Source organism: Mesoplodon mirus (assembly GCF_964341445.2).
Source record: "Mesoplodon mirus genome assembly, chromosome: 4".
Classification (NCBI taxonomy): Eukaryota; Metazoa; Chordata; class Mammalia; order Artiodactyla; family Ziphiidae; genus Mesoplodon; species Mesoplodon mirus.
Genome location: NC_138979.1, coordinates 74,124,063 through 74,142,049, shown reverse-complemented (window position 1 = coordinate 74,142,049; position 17,987 = coordinate 74,124,063). Strand labels below are relative to the sequence as shown.

General features: G+C 47.1%; 1 protein-coding gene across 5 annotated transcripts in view; it reads right to left on the bottom strand.

Moving 5' to 3' along the window:
- Positions 1–17,987, bottom strand: part of ADAMTS17 (ADAM metallopeptidase with thrombospondin type 1 motif 17) — a 351,667-nt gene that overhangs the window by 108,541 nt on the left and 225,139 nt on the right. For all 5 annotated transcript variants that reach the window (XM_082617115.1, XM_082617116.1, XM_082617117.1 and 2 more), the window contains one exon: positions 7,761–7,927. In XM_082617115.1, the coding sequence (XP_082473241.1) occupies positions 7,761–7,927 (167 nt within the window). The remainder of the gene's footprint in view (positions 1–7,760; positions 7,928–17,987) is intronic.

Below are 17,987 nucleotides of genomic sequence, written 5' to 3'. Positions count from 1 at the left end.
AGGTGGATCCTGTTGCTACAGGATTTTGAAGGGGATGGATGGTAATTACCTTTAGATTGAAGAACTGATGGAAATGGGAGCCCTTGGAAGACAAGGAACTGAACTTTCATCTTTTGTCCTCAGGTCAGTCCCAGGACCTGGCTCACAGAAGGTCTTGGTAAATATTTTCATCTTTCTACATAAACTTTAGAGTCAGTTTGTCGATATACCCAAAATAACTTGCTGGAATTTTCATCAGGATTGTCCTGAATCTCTAGATCAAATTGGAAAGAATTGGCATCTTGGTATCTTTCCATTGATATGGAATATTTCCCCATTTTTGTAATTGTTTTATTTCATTCATCAGAGTTTTGTAGTTTTCCTCATGTAGATCTTATACATATTTTGTTAGACTTATACCTAATTATTTCATTTTGGGGGTGCTAATGTAAATGGCATTGTGTTTTTGTTTTAAGAATTTCAGCAGTGTTCCTTTTATTTTTTAATTTTATTTTTTGGCTGCATGGTACGGCATGCAGGATCTTAGTTCCCCGACCAGGCCTCTGTAGTGGAAGCGCAGAGTCTTAACCTCTGGACTGCCAGGGAGGTCCCTGGCATTGTGTTTTTAATTTCAAACTCCACTTGCTCATTGTTGTTATATAGGGAAGCGACTGACATGTAATGTACCTTATATCCTGCAACCTTGCTATAATCCCTTACTAGTTCTAGGAGGTTTTTTCTGTTGATTCTTTTGGATTTTCTACATAGATGATTATGTCATCTGCAAATAAAGGTAGTTTTCTTTCTTCCCAATCTGTATATAGTAAGTCCCCTACATATGAACCTTTAAGTTGCGAACTTTCAAAGATGCGAATGTATTATAAACCTATTTCAGTACAGTACTAAAGAGCCGATTGTGTTAGTTGGGTAGCTAGGCTAACTCTGTTGGACTTACAAACAAATTGGACTTATGAATGCGCTCTCAGAACTGAACTTGTTTGTATGTAGGAGACTTACTGTACCTCTTATTTCCTTTTCTTGTCTTGTTGCATTAACTAGGACTTCCAGTATGATGTTGAAAAAGTAGTGGTGAAAGGGGACTTCCTTTCCTTGTAATTGATCTTTGTAGGAAAGCTTTAGGATTATTTATTTTTTAATAAATGAATGGATTTTGTTCTTTTGTACACAATTGAGAAAGATAAATGCACCTTTTCTCTCTCTCAGTCACCTAATTCTAATGTGGTTTATACACTTATTTTGCAAAGGAACTTCCAGAGAGAGAAACACCAACATCTTTGTGCTGTCTCTGCCAGGCCCTTTGTCTCCACCATGAACCTTCCCCAGTGGGTCCTTCTGGTGGTCTCAGGTGAGCAAGGGCAGGGGTAAAAGAAAAAAAGGCTTCTGGAGCTGACTTGGCCTCAGTAGACCTTGGCATCCTAGCTGGAGAGTTCTTGTCAGAGCAGACATGTTGTCTTATCCAGGTTCTGGAGCTTTTGTGATAGGGTGACATCATTCACTAAACTGCCACTGTGGTCAACAGCTTTCCATAGAGCTCCTCTCCCATGGAGCGCTGCTGATCAACATGATCAACAAAATAAGCCTTGTCTTAGAACACTAGAAAGAAGCTACAGGGGCACAGTGCAGATGTTCAACTTGGCTGTTCCAGTTAGCTGTGGGGGGAAAAATCTGCTGTGAAGGGTAGATTCCCAGGTAAGCAAAGAAACAATGATTCATTTATTCATTTAACAAACATGGATGGAGCCCCTCTCTCACACAAGGCACTCTTTTGGCACTGCTTGGGAAAGAAAGATGAGTCATGCATGCCTTTCAAGGCCCTGGTTGTCTTGTAGACAAGTACACAGCAAATCCCCAATGAGGCAGACTGCCTCATGGGTCTGATCCTGAGCTGTCAGAGGACAGGGCATACTAGAAGGAATGATCCATTTCTCCAGCTGGCAAGCTGGGGGCAGTTGTCCCTCCATTTAGAAGGAATAACCCAAGATGGTAGCCAGTGAAAGGAGAACTATGGGAGACTGAAATGTAAACTGAGATCAGGTTCTGGGAAGCTAACTTGACAAGATTTTGGAGGTGCTCTTTAGGACCCTGAGGTTTCCTTTGAGCATCTCAGAGAGCCACTGAGACAGAGGCAGCACACAGTCCCCATCTTGAATGGATGGGTATACCTTCTCCACATACTGGGCTTCCTCTAGTGTTTCACTGTAAGGATGGATCCCTTGGACAAAGCAGTTTCAAAACTATGGATTACATTTAAACTGAAGTGCTGCCTCAATTTCTGGAGTCACTGAGCTTTGAGGAGATTCATTCAGTAGCAGTAGTAATGATGATGGTGCCATGCAGCATGCTAAGTAGTGTCTACGCATTTCAGGTGGGTGCTGTCATCATTCTATCTTACAGACGATCACACAGGCTCAGAGAACGTGCATGGCTGTCCAGAGTCCCTCAGTTGGCAGAGCCAGACCCTGGCCTCTTCGCCCCATCCTGGTTTCTTTCCACCATCACTGTTTTCTTTCTGAATGGAGAACTCGGGGGGTCAAATATACCAAGGGGGCAAAATGGTGCTGCTGAAAACAAACCACCAGTTTTATGAACGTTTATGAGCATATACTCTGATTTAGGCAGAGATGAAAATGGGATTTGGGTAGAAAAGTAGAGGCTCTTTTGAGGTAAGTTAGAAAGACCAGATTTGAAAGGGATGAAGATCTCTTTCTGGGCTCTTTGGTGTGAACATCAGGGAAGTAGAGACTCTGCAAAGCAGGTGGTCCCAACCTCAGATGGAGGGATTCTGACCATGACCCCAGGCAAGAAGGTACACTCAACTCCACCTGTATTCCACTCTCCCACCTGCAGACACCGTCCCCTGTGGCTACAGTAGTCTGGGAGCCCCAGGCCCCACAACAGAGTCCAGAGGTAATACTTCCTTCCTCTGCTCAGCTGGAACTCCCTCCATTTGTCCATCTCCTTTTCTGAGGATTCTGCTCAGAATTCAGGGCACCTCACACCTCTAGGAAGGTGTAGCACTATGTCCCAAAGCGACTCAGGATAAACTTTATAAAACTCGAGGCAGCTCAGAACCTGTTGAAATTCTCTGAATATTCCCCTCCAAGCTGCCCTGGGTGGGCAATTAATCTCCTGATAAATGACATGAGGTGTTGGATTTCAGCTTTGGGCAGTGTCAACACTCCTACATCCACAGTTGTACAGAAGGAGGTCAAATCTTCTTAAAAGTTATACAACCACACACACTAAGGAAAGAAGCTTGTAACATCCCTCTTGCCTGGCTGATGTGTGCTGAGATTAAATTCGGATTGAGGCTGACTGTTTGGGGTGGGTCCCAGCTTCTCACTGGTTCACTTGTCGTCAGGACTTACACTTGGATGGGGAAGCCACAGACAGGGCATGTGAGACAGACTTGGGGTCTTAAGAGCCACACCACCACATCTGCTTGGTGGGGGCTTGGAGGGCTCCCCCCGGTGCTTCAGGACGAGGATGGTGCAGACAATACTTGTGGCTCTTAGCGCTCTTGCTGTTCTTTCTCTGCCAGTGGTTACAAAGTCTTACTAAGGTGGAGACACTAATGTTGAGGTCATCACAGGTGCTCACCCCAGCCCTGTCTGGCCCTCTGTGGTGTATACACACTGAGGAGGCTGCTCAGCTCCCTACCCCCAAAGCTGCTCACCATGACCCCATAGCCAGGCCTCAGCTGATTGGACCAGCAGTGGCCACGTGACTGTAGCTGGACCAATCAGAGCCTTTCTCCTCACCACAACCTCATAGGCAGGCCTCATGGGGCCTCCGTTGACTGGACCAAGAATGGCCACCTGACCACAGCTGGACCAATCAGAGTCTCTCTCCTGGGAAATCAGCACTGAAATTAGATAGAGAGGTTCTGTCTGCTCATGGTTGATGGATCTCTAAGAAGTCTACACTCCCTCATCCACAATTCAGAAATCCAAAAGCTCTGAAAACTGCAAGCATTTTTTTAAAACATATTTGGCAGACACATTAGGCAGCAAAATTAGCCTTGACTGACATGAGACTGTTGGCAGTACTCAGTACCCCACTTAGAGACTGTTCATGGGTTACCTGGTAGAGGTGTCAGTGTGTCTGACTGTGGGGTGCTTCCCAGGACCCCACTGGGATATTAAATAATATATGGTTGATGCATGTTGTTATTTTTCTAACACCTAAAATGCTCTGAACTCCCAACCACATCTGGCCCCAAAGGATTTGAATACAGGATGAAGACTTCATAAAAGGTGCAGTGGGCTGCCCATCAGCCTGTATGTGGACAAGTTGTGAGAAAGCCAGTCTGTAGTGGGAGCAGGAAGAAATGGGTCACAAACGCAGGCTGTGGTGAACACGGAGAGAAGGTCCTGACATCTTCAGAGGCTCTGGCCTCAGACCTTCATCCCGGCCCTGGGGACCTGTGAGATACCCTGCATCTTCACAACCACTCTCTTTTTCATTAAGCAGCTCTAGCCAGAGTGGTCAAGCTCGAGTCAGAGAGTCCTGACCATCAGACCTTCCATCCCTTGGGAGGCTCAGACCCAGAGGGAGTTCCACCATGTCGGGGAGAGGCAGCTGGGAGAGGGAGCTGGGAAAGCACCTCCACGTCCAGACACGGCCTTTGCCAAGGCCTCTGACACTTCAATGGGCACGTGGCCTGCTGGCCTGGGCGGGGAGGACTAAACTCTTGAAGGCTTCCACTTAAATGAGATTCCACAGGGAAAGCAGAAAGGGGGTGGGTTTGGCAACAGGCCATCTCAATGGGTTTCTGTCTAAAGGCTTTTCCACTTAGAAATATTTTCTAAGGAAAGTCTTTGTCTTCTTTTGGAGGTGGTATGAATTTGTGGTCCTGAGCCCTCCCTTGGAAAATCTACCTCTGCAAGAATTCCCTTTTTTTTTTCAATAAGAGGAAAAAGAAAAAAATATAGCTTCCCCTTTCTTGAACTGTGCGTCACTCGCCAAAGAATTCCACAGCGATAGCAACGCTATGAATAGGGCAGTCATAATGGGCTTCAGAAGAGCCCAGAGCCCAACCACAGGAATCGTTCCTCTCATGGCTGAGCTAGAATTGTGCCTTTTATAAACCGAGTTGTGAGAGGAACACTTATAATCTCTATTCTCCCCCTACCTTCTGAATTGGGCATTTATTATTTTGTTTTTATCCTCATGAAATGCTCCTTAAAACAAAACAAAACAAAACAAAAAAACCGCTGGCTTCTGTTTATATTTGAGAAGGAAATGAAACCAAATATGCAAGAAGTCATGACAATTCCACCCCAGAGGGGGATGTGTCAAGCTACCCTTGCAAAGCCCTGTACTTGGGGTCTTTCCTTCAAAGGCAGAGTGCTTACTGTCCTTATCAAGTAGGGTTCCACTTTTCAGATCAAAGGTGGTGGCACTCTGGCTATAATTATTTATTGCTTTGGCAGAAACAAAAAGCGAGTGGGTAAAAACACATTCTGAACACAATGAGCTTCCCCAAATAGCTGTACTTGGAGGCTTCCTGTAAGGGGGATCTGGGCAGACATCAGCCTCAGCCACTGTAATGATAAGGAACCAAGGAGCTCAGTGATCCAAAAGTGGTTAGAAGTAAAATAGAAGTTTAATCTGGACTTGGAGAAATCTGTGGAAAAACAGACATTTCAGTGGGATTTCTGCATTGAATAAAAGAGGCAGGAAAACTGAAAACTGGAGCAAGAGACCAAGGAAAGAATAACAAGGCCTTGCACATGGCAGAGAGGAAATGAGAGTGGGTGAGTCCGTCTTAGACCTGACCTCTTCTTGCTCCCAAGACATGGGAGAGGACAGATAGGGGACCTAAACCATCCTTATCTGGTAGTCTGGGGATGGCTGAAGGTTTGGAAATGAAGCTGCTTCTCATCAAAACCTGCCACTGCGCTGCAAACACGGCAGGCCCTGCCAGCACTATCTTCCTTCCGATTAGGGGTCCGAGTGCCTGGGACGTCTAGAGGCCTCAAATGTCTTCCTGCATCAGATGAATGCCCAGGCAGAGCCACAAGGCTTTTTTGTGAGCCCCGCCTCCAGCTGCCTGTCCCGTTTGGGAGCATGGGTCTCCTCTCTCCCTAGTCTGCAGGGAAAGCCGAGGGTGTGAAGGCTCCATCTCCCTGGAAATCTGCTGATTAGGCGACAGGGTGGCTATAATCACACAGTTCCCAAAGGTGGTGGTCTTTGTAAAAAAGGGAGCTCCCAGATGAGCTTTAAAATGAGCCGTGGCTGGGTGGGTTGGTATTCTCTGCTCTGGTTTAGAACGTCCCATGTCAGTTTGAAGGTGATGGGTCAGGTTGTTGGGTTAAAAGCTGCGGATCTGAGGCCATTATTCCCTGTGCTGCCTGGGTCTACCCCCGGCATAGTTATGCACGCTTGAGCTTGTAACAGAGTGTATATTTCAGAGGTTCTTCAGATCACAGGGAAGAAACCTAAGTCCTGGCACAGGAACCTCATTCTCCTGCAAAGTATTTTGCCTCCTGCAAAATACACAGAGCCTGTGTAAAAATCAGGCCCAGTTGCTTGAGTTCTTATTGAAGCATCCTCACTCAGCACTCGTGAAATCTTTCTGTCTTACTGGAAGCCAGCTGGTTATCTTCTGAGTCAGCTCCTCCGGAACTGGGCTCAGTTCCCTCCCTGCTCCTCATGCAGCAGCTTAGACGTGTTACGTAACCTGTAACCTCTCACCTTCTGCACGGGTGGTTTTGCATGTTTAATGAGATGATATAAGCAGAGCTAACTTGAGCCTGGCACATGGTATGCTCCATAAATGGGACCATGTTGTCATCATTATAACACATTCTTGTTTCCTGAAGATGAACAGAATTTTAAGCATGAAAAACCCTGAACTAGGCCCTGGGAGATCTTATGGACAATAAACAAACATCACAAATCCTATAGACCTGATACCCCACCTCGAATTTTATCAGCCACTGGAAATGCTTGTAATGTCCAGTGGGCAGAGTCTCTTGATTTGGGAGAAAACTCTGGGAAAGAAAATGTGACCTGTGCTTATTATCATCTTCCCCAAGTTGTAAACTGTCCTGGAACAAAACAAATACAAACACATAGATACAATAAACAGAGTAGTGGTTACCAGAGGGGAAGGGGGGTGGGGGGAGGGTAAAGAGAGTCAACTGTATGGTGATGGATGGAAACTTAACTGCTGGTGGGGAGCACACTGTAGTGTATACACAAGTGAAAAATATAGTGTTGTACACATGAAATTTACATAATGTTATAAACCAATGTTACCTAAGTTAAAAAAAAAAAAAAAAAACTTTCCCCAAACACTCCAGTTAAGGAGTAAGAGCCAATCCAAGATGAACCAAGAAAAGAAATGCAAGAAAGCGTCACCACTGGAAAGAGAAACAGCAGACACACAAACCCGCTGCCCTGCTCCTGCAGAGCCTCGCTCTCCTCAACACTGGCCTGGGCCCGGCAGCACAGGGTATTAGATGGCAGGCTGCCAGCGCACCCACCTTGCTATGAACAGAACGAGGGTAGGGGGCGGGCAGGAGGTATCTGGTCCACTGCCTGCCTCACAGCTGCTTTTGGGAAACCTCACAGAGCTGGGTCATCCAAGTTCAACTCCCTGTGGGTCCACAGCTGAGCTGGGCAGGACTGAAGTGTCCTCTTGGGTGGATTGTGGGGGTGGGGATGCCCTGGGGGTTTTCCTAGGAGGTGTTTATGGTCTTGGGAAGGAAGGGAGGGAGGCCACTCTGAAAGGATGCGCCATATGCCTTTACCGTCAACCACCACTGCTGTCAGCAGACCCTTCTTCTTGCTGCTCAGCCGGTCATGCATCTGGCACTGCTGGTCACGGAAGCTGGGCAGGCCCTTGGGGCAGGGCAAGTTCTCACAGACTGCGTGCTCCACGCTGGCGCCCAGGCAGTGCGTACCTCCAGGCCCCGGGCTAGAAGGAAGACAGTGGTCTGCGTTAACCAGACAGGCTGCGGAAATAGCAGGGGTGCTCGGGTTCGGCCTCTCTTTCCGGAGGGGGAAGGGGCAGGCGAAGTTTCCAAAACAACCTCCCTCTCCTCTTACACACCATCTCTCAGCAATCCCAGGCCCATGATGACGACCATGTTAAGTGAGCCATCAGAAAAATGAATCCAAGAACTGTAAATCAAGGTCATCTGGAATTAGAATACAGTGAGGATCAATCAGTTCACCAAGATCCACAAATTGTGTCTTTCATCTGAACTTAAAACTTGACCATCTGTAACACTGAAAACCCCAAGGGGAATTTTTGGTGTGTGTGGGTTTTTTGATTTTTTGTCTCCTACAAAATGAAGACCTTTAAATGGCTCCTAGCTATACTCCAGAGGTCATTAAGTTTCAGGATGGGTAAATAAATAGCTCTCATTTACTCTGTAATGAAAAGAATAAGAATGATTAATTCACTTGTTCATGGGCTTTGTGTAGAGACCAGCCGGATCCCAGTTTTGCACCCTTTACCAGGCAAGCGTGAGACCACACGTGCTCCATGCTGTGGTCTTGGGTCCTAGATGCTCTGTGCTTAGTCTGGGGCTTTAACCAGTGCTGGAGACCCAGTTGTGTTCTCTGGCCATGTCTGCACATGGGAGGGGCACTGAGGAGGAGCAGCAGGACCCTGGCCTAGCTGGCTGAAGCTGTCTCTGCCCAGCTCTTCCATGAGGCCCTGGATGTCCTCTTAGGACTCTGACCTGGGCAACCTCAATGGTGCCCTTCACCTCCATGATGCCAAGAGCATCACGATGGAGTAAGATTGACCCCACCTCCCCTCACCATTCCCCCGGCACTTTTTTATTGAAATTCAGCACAAATCACACCTGCTCCACTCAATGACTTTTCACAAACTGTACACACCTGTTAGCAAGGTGACATTTTTGATACACTAACCATTTCATTTTGAATATTTCCTTTACTCTCTTTGCCATTTCTTGTGTTCAGACAGTAAGACCACCCTATGATGATTGCCTTATGGAAGAGATATGACAGCAGAAGGGGGCAAAAGTCTTTAGGCTTTTGTGTCACAATAATCTACACCAGGAATCCACAAACTTTCTCTGCAAAGGGCCAGACAGTCAATTTTTTTGGCTTTGTGGGCCACGCAGTCTCTGTTGCAACTACTCAATTCTGCCACTGCTGGACAAAAGCAACAAAAGACAATGTGTAAACAAAAGGGTGTGGCTATGTGCCAATCAAACTTTATTTACAAAACCAGTGGTGGGCCAGATTTGACCCATGGGCCATAGCTTGCCAGCCCCTGGTCTACATAAATGTGTTCAAGGAAACATCTGGAGTAGGAGGAAAGGCGCCGCTCATACCTCCATGCCCACCTCATACACCCCAGACAACACCTCTCCCACCTGGGAGTGGAGGCAGCCTTGAGAGATTACATACGCTAGGGGCTCCACAGAGGGTTCTGAGTTTTGATCTCAAAGTTAGGGAACAGCAAAACCTCTCTAAGGCTTATGACATCTGAGAAGAGAGGGATCATTTGTTCGTTTGCCTGCCCATAGTACCAGGGAGGCAGCTAGAGCTCAGGGAAACGACTGCATGGCATGCTCGGATAGGTGGAGCCTCAGACTACCTCCCCAGGAGCCTCAGGCCCAAGTGCCAAGTATGGATAGATGAATGTATTTCTGTGCCACAAAGCATGGCGCAGAAGGAACAGAGAGGGGCTGGCCCTGATGAACCATGTGGACCAGCAGGAGGGACATCTTTTCTGCAACAGGCGAGTTGCACATCCCATGGCTGGGACCAGAGAAGAAATGGGTGAGGCAGAGATGCTCTATGGTAAGAAGTTGTGGGTTGAATTATGTCCTTTCTAAATTCATATGCTGAAGTCCTAACCTCTAGAGCATCAGACTGTGACCTTACTTGGAAATAGGACCACTGCAGATGTAATTAGTTAAGATGAGGTCATACTACAGTAGGGTGAGCTCCTAATTCAGTGTGAATGCTGTTATTATAAAAAGGGGAAATCTGGAGACAGACACCCACAGGGAGAACGCCATGTGAAGATGAAGACAGAGATCAGAGTGATGATTCTGCACTCTAAGGAATGCCAAAGATTGCCAGTAAACCACCAGATTCTCCCTTACAGACCTCGGAAGGAGCCAACCCTTCCAAACCTTGATTTTGGACTTCTAGCCTCCAGAACTGGGAAAATAAATCTGTTGTTTATGCCACCCAGTCAGAGGGTTGTTACGGCAGCCCTAGGAGATGAATACACCAGACATCACAATAACCAGATGCATCCTCAACCAAACTTAGATGCAGACTCAGGGAAAATGGGGCAAAAACTCCTGAAATGATCAGGAATCCAAAATGGACTAGAATGGAGTGCAAAAATACAAATTAGGTTGTTGCTAAAACAATAAAGGAAGCTATGTTTCCTACACACCTTAGGGTGTGGACTGAGATTTGCACATGTCATGTAATTAACTTCCTGAATTGTCATCAAACTTTGTTTTAGTTTCCTTTTTAATTTCCTCCATCAATTGAGTTTTCCAGATTTACGTCTGACTGACCCTCATATGCCAACTACCTTTATGCCTCACAGCAGGCAGGTGGAGAGCAGATTAGATGTGACATAAGAGAATTCCTGGATCCAGCAGAAAGTGGGCCTGAGAGGGGGCAGCCCATGAGATACCACATGTGCCTCAGGATGCTTCCCTCCTGAACTCTGTTTATCCTCTTTCTTCTCCACGTCCAATCTTCTCCCACAGGCAAGTCTCCTTTCAGCCCCCATCTGGCTCACTGCCCCATCTTCCCCACTCCCTGATCCCTAACTCTGCCCATGCTTAAGGATACCTCCATCCTGCAGCCTATTTTTCTTTCCTGCCTGGAACCTCTCCTGACCCTACTTGGGTCTCTGCTATGCTGCTTATCATCAACCTTGTGAAATAGTCAGCTGAGTTCCTGTTTTCCTCTTATTCCTCTGCATCCTCAAGCAGAGAATCCTACACAGGCTGGTCTTTAATAAACAGTAGTTAGACTGAATTGAACTATATTATCAGAATTTATCTTAAAAGGATCAAAAGACAAAGTGATGTCAGGGAAAATGGTGGAGTAGGAAGCACCAAGAATCTCTCCACCTGGACCAAAACTGTACTGGCAAAAACTGCCTGAAGTAACTATTTTGAAACTCTGGAGTCTATCCGAAAGCTTGCAGCCTCCAGGAGAAAGCTTAGCTGGTAAGCTGTGGTTAATTTTGGTCAATTTCAATCTTGAGTGTGGTAGTGGCTATCTGTACACCATGTCCCAGTCCCATGGCAGGTAGCTGTGCCTACATTCCTGGTGTGGCTTGCTGGAGCCAGGGTGGACAATAAGGACCTTGTCCTCCAAATATCAGAGTTCTGTGTTCTGATTGCTCAGTGCTGCTTTTGATTTCTGAGGTACGGGCATAGAGGCTGGCCACCACTGCTGCAATCCCTACCAGCTGCAGCCCCTACCAGAGAATTTCAGTGAGCAATACATTTTAAAAAAATCTTTTTCTCCTTTTAGGAGCCAGATATTTAAGGATTAGGTTATTCAGAAGCAACTGCATAGATGGGAAAATTTAGAAAGCCACTAGATTTGTCCAAGAAGAGATGAAGGCTCAGAAAAGGCCAGAGAAGACCTTACACTTCTTCAGTTTGATCCCCAACACAGAGAAATTTTTCAGTAGCAAAGAAACGGTAAATCCGGGAAGAAGGAGGAGAAGCTGATTTCCAGAGGTACATTGTAAGATTCAAATGTCCAGTTTTCAACAAAACAATCACAAGGCATATAAAGAAACAGGAAAGTATGGCCCATTCAAAGGAACAAAATACACTGGTAGAAACTGAAGGAAGCCCAGAGGTTGGGCTTACTAGACAAAGACTATAAAACAACAGTCTTTAAGATGTTCAACGTGCTAAAGGAAGATGTAGACAAAGACAGGAAAATGATACATGAAAAAGTGAGAATATCAATAAAGAGATAGAAATTATAAAAAGGAAAAAATACTCTGAAGTTGAGAAGTACAATAACTGAAATGAAAAATTTACCAGTTGAGTTCAAAAGCAGATCTGAGCAGGCAGAAACAAAAATCAGGAATATACATTTGTTCTATGAATTTGTCCTATGAATTCAAATATTGAGTCTGGGGAATGAAAAGAAAAAAGAATAAAGAAAAGTAAGCAGAGGGGATCTGTGGGAAACCAGTAAGGGGACTAAGATACACATCATGGGAGTCTCAGAAGGAGAAAAAAGGAGCAGAGAGATTATTTGAAGAAATGATGGCTTAAAACTTCCCGAATTTGAAGAAAGACATGAATCTACAATTCAAATAGGATAAATTCACTGAGATGCACTATAATTAAACTGTCAAAGGACAAGGAGAGAATCTTGAAAGCAGCAAGAGAGAAGCAACACATCACAGACAAGAGATCCTCAGTAAATTACAAGCCTATTTCTAATCAGAAACCCTGGAGGCCAGAAGTCAGTGGGTTGATACATTCAAAGTTCTCAAGGAAAAAAAAAATCTATCAACTAAGAGTTCTATACCCAGCAAAACTGTCATTCAAAAGTGAGGGAGAAATTAAGATATTCCCAGATAAGCAAAAGTTGAGGAAGTTTTTTACCATCAGACCTGCCCTACAAGAAATGCTTCAAGTTCAAATGAAAGGACACTAGATGGTAACTTGAAGCCATATGAAGAATTAAAGCTCTCCAGTCAAGCAGCCATGATGCTAAGCTTTATCAGAACCAGCTACTAGAGAGACCCTAGAGGAGGGACAGGCTTTGTCTCTGGTTCTGGTATGTGACTTCTCCCTGTAGGTTCCTGTGGTGGCCTGTGATGCATGCCACCTCCCTCTAGGCAGCTTCCGACGGCAGCTTCTGAGCACACCAACACTCTGGGAAAATTCTCAGCCTGGTCTCACATGCAGTTTCTCCTTTGGACGGTTTTCCCTGACACCACTAAGTGTGATTTCCCAGAGGTTCCCACAAGTGCAGCACCTCTGCAAACGTCTCCCTCATCCAGTGGGCCCTGGTTGTACCCTCTCCAACAAGTCCAAGGAATTTCAGCCCTGGGTGTGTGTGCGAGGGGGGCACCCTCATCCATATTTGTTCCTTCCTTGGGTGCCCTGCCTCAGACCTGAGATAGGGGCTGCTTCCTGTATCTGCTCTTCCTGTGTCTCTAGAGTTCTTTACATCTTAGCAGCTAATTCCCCAATACTACAATCACCTGTTATAGCTAATGCTTTTTCACATTAAACTTTCCCTGTTCAAAAAAAAGACCAAAAGAGTTGATTTTTCCAGTTTTCCTTTGGGTCACTCTTTTGAACAACATGGGAAAAGGGAGAAACAATCCACAAGCAGCATGATTTTCTACCCAAATCATCCCAGTTTCAATATGTTGATCTGTGGCAGGACCCTGCACTCAGCCCACTCACTCTTTAAGATGGTGTCAATAACATAGGCCATCTGAGTGTTACCGTGACACCAGTGAGGGCCTCCTGGGTACACACTGGTGCTGAGACCACAGAAAGAGGCCCTCTATACATGCCATAAAGAAGACGGAAGAGAATCTTTGCAGGGGGAAGGCATGTCTGACAGGAAGGTCCACGAGTAGCTTATGAACAGAAGTTCTGGGGGAAGACTTGGAGGAGGGGCCAGCTTTACCAAGGAACCCACGCCAGGTGAGTGGACCAAGCTTGAGTTGTATGGACACAGGGCCTTCAGGAGATGCTGTGTTAGGGCTGCAAACACAGGCAGGAGAGATCACTCTCCCAAAGTCTGAGGAGCAGAGGCTGGGGTTCTCACTTACCCTGAGTTATACAGTGTGGGTAAAATACAAAGCACCTAGGAAGGCCAAAATAACAGAAACCAAGCTTGACATGGCTAAAATGAAGGATGGTTACCATAATAGGATTTGTGGTAGAACAGAGTCCTCTGTTTCTGAGAGCTAGAAGTAGGTCCGTAACCAACGCTCAGCCTTTCCCACAATGGCTGGAAGGGCTCCAAGCCTCCATGAGGACCCTTGGAAATGCAAGGGGAGGTGGCAGCACATTGAAATCTCATCCTTGAGGACACAGGTAAGAACAGAGGCACTTTCACGTTAACGGTGATCATACACTAATATGCCCAGAGGGCTTACACTCTGCCTGCTCTCCATAACCGTTACCTCATTAAGTCGGCACAAAGAATCAGAAGGGGGATCCTCACTGCATCCTTCAGATGAGGAAATCAAAGCTCCAATATGTTAAATGACCGCACAGCAGGGAAGTGAGTGGTAGAGATAAGAAAGTGCGACTCACAAGTGCTCCTGGTTGTAGCAGGAGCAGGTTAGGGATGGGGGCTACCCACTGGCTACTGTGAGGTGAGGAATGCCAGCCTCACCCACTGAGACAGGCATGGGGGGTGTGATGGATTTTCAAGATGCTTCTCCAATATCAATCCCCAATTTCTATTTGTACTCTATCAGGACTTTCTTAATACGATCAAAGTACAGTTAGGGGAACCACTGTCAGAAACCGCCCGCGCCGGTCAGGCACCATAATAACCAACTGCATGAGTTATCTTACAACACGAGGTCCTGGTAAGGGATGCAGAACTAACAAGCTACCACCATCCAGAAGAATTCGGGAAAGGTCAGAAGGAGAGAGGAGATGCCATTCCATATGTCCTGCCAACCTCCCAGAATCCTTCTCGCTGGAATCCATCTTGGCTGAGCAATGTGTGTGCCACCAGGAAGGACCCGGAGTCAGAATGATTGGCCAGAGACAACCAGGAAACTAATCCCATCACCCTAAAACCCGAGACTGCGAGCCACGTGGCAGAGCAGTCCTCCTGGGTCCCCTTACCCTGCTGCTCTCTGCCTGGGCACCCCTTCCCAATAAAGTCTCTTGCTTTGTCAACATGTGTGATTCCTAGGACAATTCATTTCCGAGTGTTAGACAAGAGCCCACTCTTGGGCCCTGGAAAGGGTCCCCCTTCTTGCAACAGTAGGAGTTTAGACATAAACCCAAATGACTGGACCAGGTAGGTCACAGGAAAGGATATCCAAGTGGCAACTACAGACACAATCAGATGCTCAGCCTCACTGCTTATGAAAGAAATGCACAGGACAACCTCACCAAGCTACCACTACACATCCACCAGAACGGTCAGAGTGGAAAAGACATACAGCACCGAGCAGTGGGGAGGCTGGGGGCAGGTGGAAGCTTACTGCTGCTCAGGGAAAGGGGATGGCATGGCCACTCTGCAAACCAGGCCCTCACCCAGTCACACACACACCAGGAGCCAACACGTACCTGCATGCATGCCCAGCACATGTGCTCCACCGCGATGAGCAGTGCTGTGCTGGGAGCCACATACTCAAGGGTAGGTGCCCTTTCTGCACATTACACCATAAGATAGCTGTTTAAAACAAGGCAAAGCATAAGGTAGAGAGGCTGGGGCGAGAACCCGGAAAGCGGAGAGAAAGTTCGGAGAGAAAGCCGAGTCCCTCTGAGCTCCTGTGGGGTAGGACCGGCTCCTGCCAGGTGGGTCCCAAGGGCCCCAGGCAGACTCAGCACAGAGCAGGGAAGCACGAAGGTCTGCTCAGATGATCAGCATCACAGACAGCAGGTCTGCCCTTTCCCTGGATGACAGGCAGCATTCAGGTGGAAGGAAGAGCAAGAGGCAGCTGAGCGGCAGCGCTTTTGGGTTTTTTGCTATGCTCTGTTGAAGGAAGGTAGATCAGAAGATAAAGCCACCACAGTGGTTAAGACCCACTCACCACCCAGAGACAGGGTGACTTCAGCAGTTCTGCCTCCTGTTCTTGCACCAAGAGCTCTGAGGAGCAAGCAGGGCACAGCCGTGGGACCAAAGTGCTGCAGAGCTACTAATGCCCCCACAGGGCAGCCGCTGTCCTAATGTTAAGGCCTCCTCTGAAAAGTACCAAGTAACACATGGAACTTAGGCTCAAGTGCAGAAAATTGTGATTTTAAAAAACTATCCCTGTGAGTACCAGTTACGTTAAAAGCACACGTATGGGGGTTTCACTGTGGAAGCAAAAAGCCATTACAGGAACATAACTTCACACCCCAAGGTTTTAGGAGGAGGTGGGCTGCTTTCCTTCCTGATGCTCAGGGTGTGGACGCTGTGTGGTGACCCTAATGCACTCCTGCTTCTAAGATCCACTCACCTCCCCATCCTTCCTGTGCAGAGCTGGCTTTTCACACAAGATCAATGGAGGCTTTTCTCCCCACCGTACTCCCCAGCCATCCCCCAAACACAAGCCTCCTGATGGAGTACCAGAATTCACATTAGAGATGAACTCTCTTTTGGCAAAAACTCCCACTGACAGCAACACAAATTATGTCAGGAAAGGACAAGCTTAGGAAGCTGGATTAAAAACACGGATGGTCCCCAAAGCCTTGATGTTAGTTGGCAAGAAATAAAAATTCCAATAGCTGTAAAGACCTAGAGAAAAAAATGGGGGGACTCTTTTGCCAGTATTTTGGACAGTGAATAAACCAGCTGCAGAAGATGGGAAAGGTGCCAGGAATATAAAGTGAAGGGGGTGGGGAGAGGGTGGTGGGAGAGTTCCAAGTAGGAGATGTACATAGCAGTGAGATTTGGACATTCTTGGGAAATCTCAAGGCAGCGAGCCTGGTGATTTAAGGAGTGAGCTGGGAGAGGACATTGTTTTGGTCAGAGCTTGGCTTGGGGCCTCCATCAGCTGTGCTTTGTAACAATCACCACCTCAGGCCATTCTGCAAAAGCAGGCTGACAGCTACTGCCTGGACTTCAGCAAACCCTCCCTGCTCCTGCCTCTCCCTGGGAAGGAAGCAGGACTGCTGCAAAGCTGCCCCCCAAGGCCAGCCCCTTCTCTTCCCGTTCACCTGGGTGGTTCCATGAAGGTGAGAAACCTTGTAGAAAACTACAGGGGAAAAAGAGCCTGTTGCTTCAGAACAGGAAATGGAGCTACACTGTTATTGCAAAAGACTGGACCGACTACCAAGGCGTAACTATTATAGGAGCAAAAACATATTGTTTCTCTCACTTGGAATAAACAAAGCCAGATTATGTTTGGAGCTTGCTCTTGAGATGGCTCTGAGCACCTCTAGCTGTGAGCACAGCCTCACTGGGGCAGGGAAGGCACAGGTGAAGATGGCCCTCATGCCCAGGGGCACCTGGACCCCATTCCTGGCTGTTCACAGCTTGTGGGCCTCAGTGAGGCTAGATGGTGCAAGGGAAGGGGTCTACCTGGTGACTCACCTCCTTGGCATAATAATCCACAATAACCTTTGTGTTTTTTAAGGAATGACAATATTAGATGTGTGTTTTGCAGCACTGGAAGATCAGAAAGTTTGCTTTTTCTCAGCAAGCATGCGTCTAGACAGTCAGGTGGTCAAGTACACATTACAGAGGGCTGGTCTGCTGTGGGCATGGAAGGAGGATGGGGCCCAACAGCTCAAAGGTCAGTGGGGGAGGACACAGTGAAAACAAGTGAGCAAATGCATATGAGTAATTATAAATCATTATAATACCTGTAACGTTAGGAAAGGGTGCAGAGAGAGCGTGTAGAGCAGGCACCTGCCTCGGGCAGCGTGGTCAGGGGAGGAGGCCTGTCTGAAGAGAAGACACAAAGAGGGCAAAGGAAGCCGGGAAGAGGGAAAGGAGCACTGACCCAGGTCCGGAGGTTGGGCCGTTGTGTCTGACAACAGAAAGGAGGTGCAGTAGGTTGAATAGGGTGGTGCCTTCCCCTGCAAAGACAAACCCACCCAGAACCTGCAAATGTGACCTTAACTGGGAAAAGGGTCTTGCTAGATATCATCAGGATCTCATAATTATGAGATGAGATCATCCTGGATTAGGGTGGCCCCTAAACCCAATGGTCAGTGTCCTGAGAAGAGAAGAGGTGGTGAGGAGAAGCACAGAGAAGACGTCCACATGAAGGCAGGGGCAGAGGCTAGAGTGGTTAAGTCTATAGGGCAGAGAAGGCTGGCAGCCACCAAGGGCAAGGGGACAGG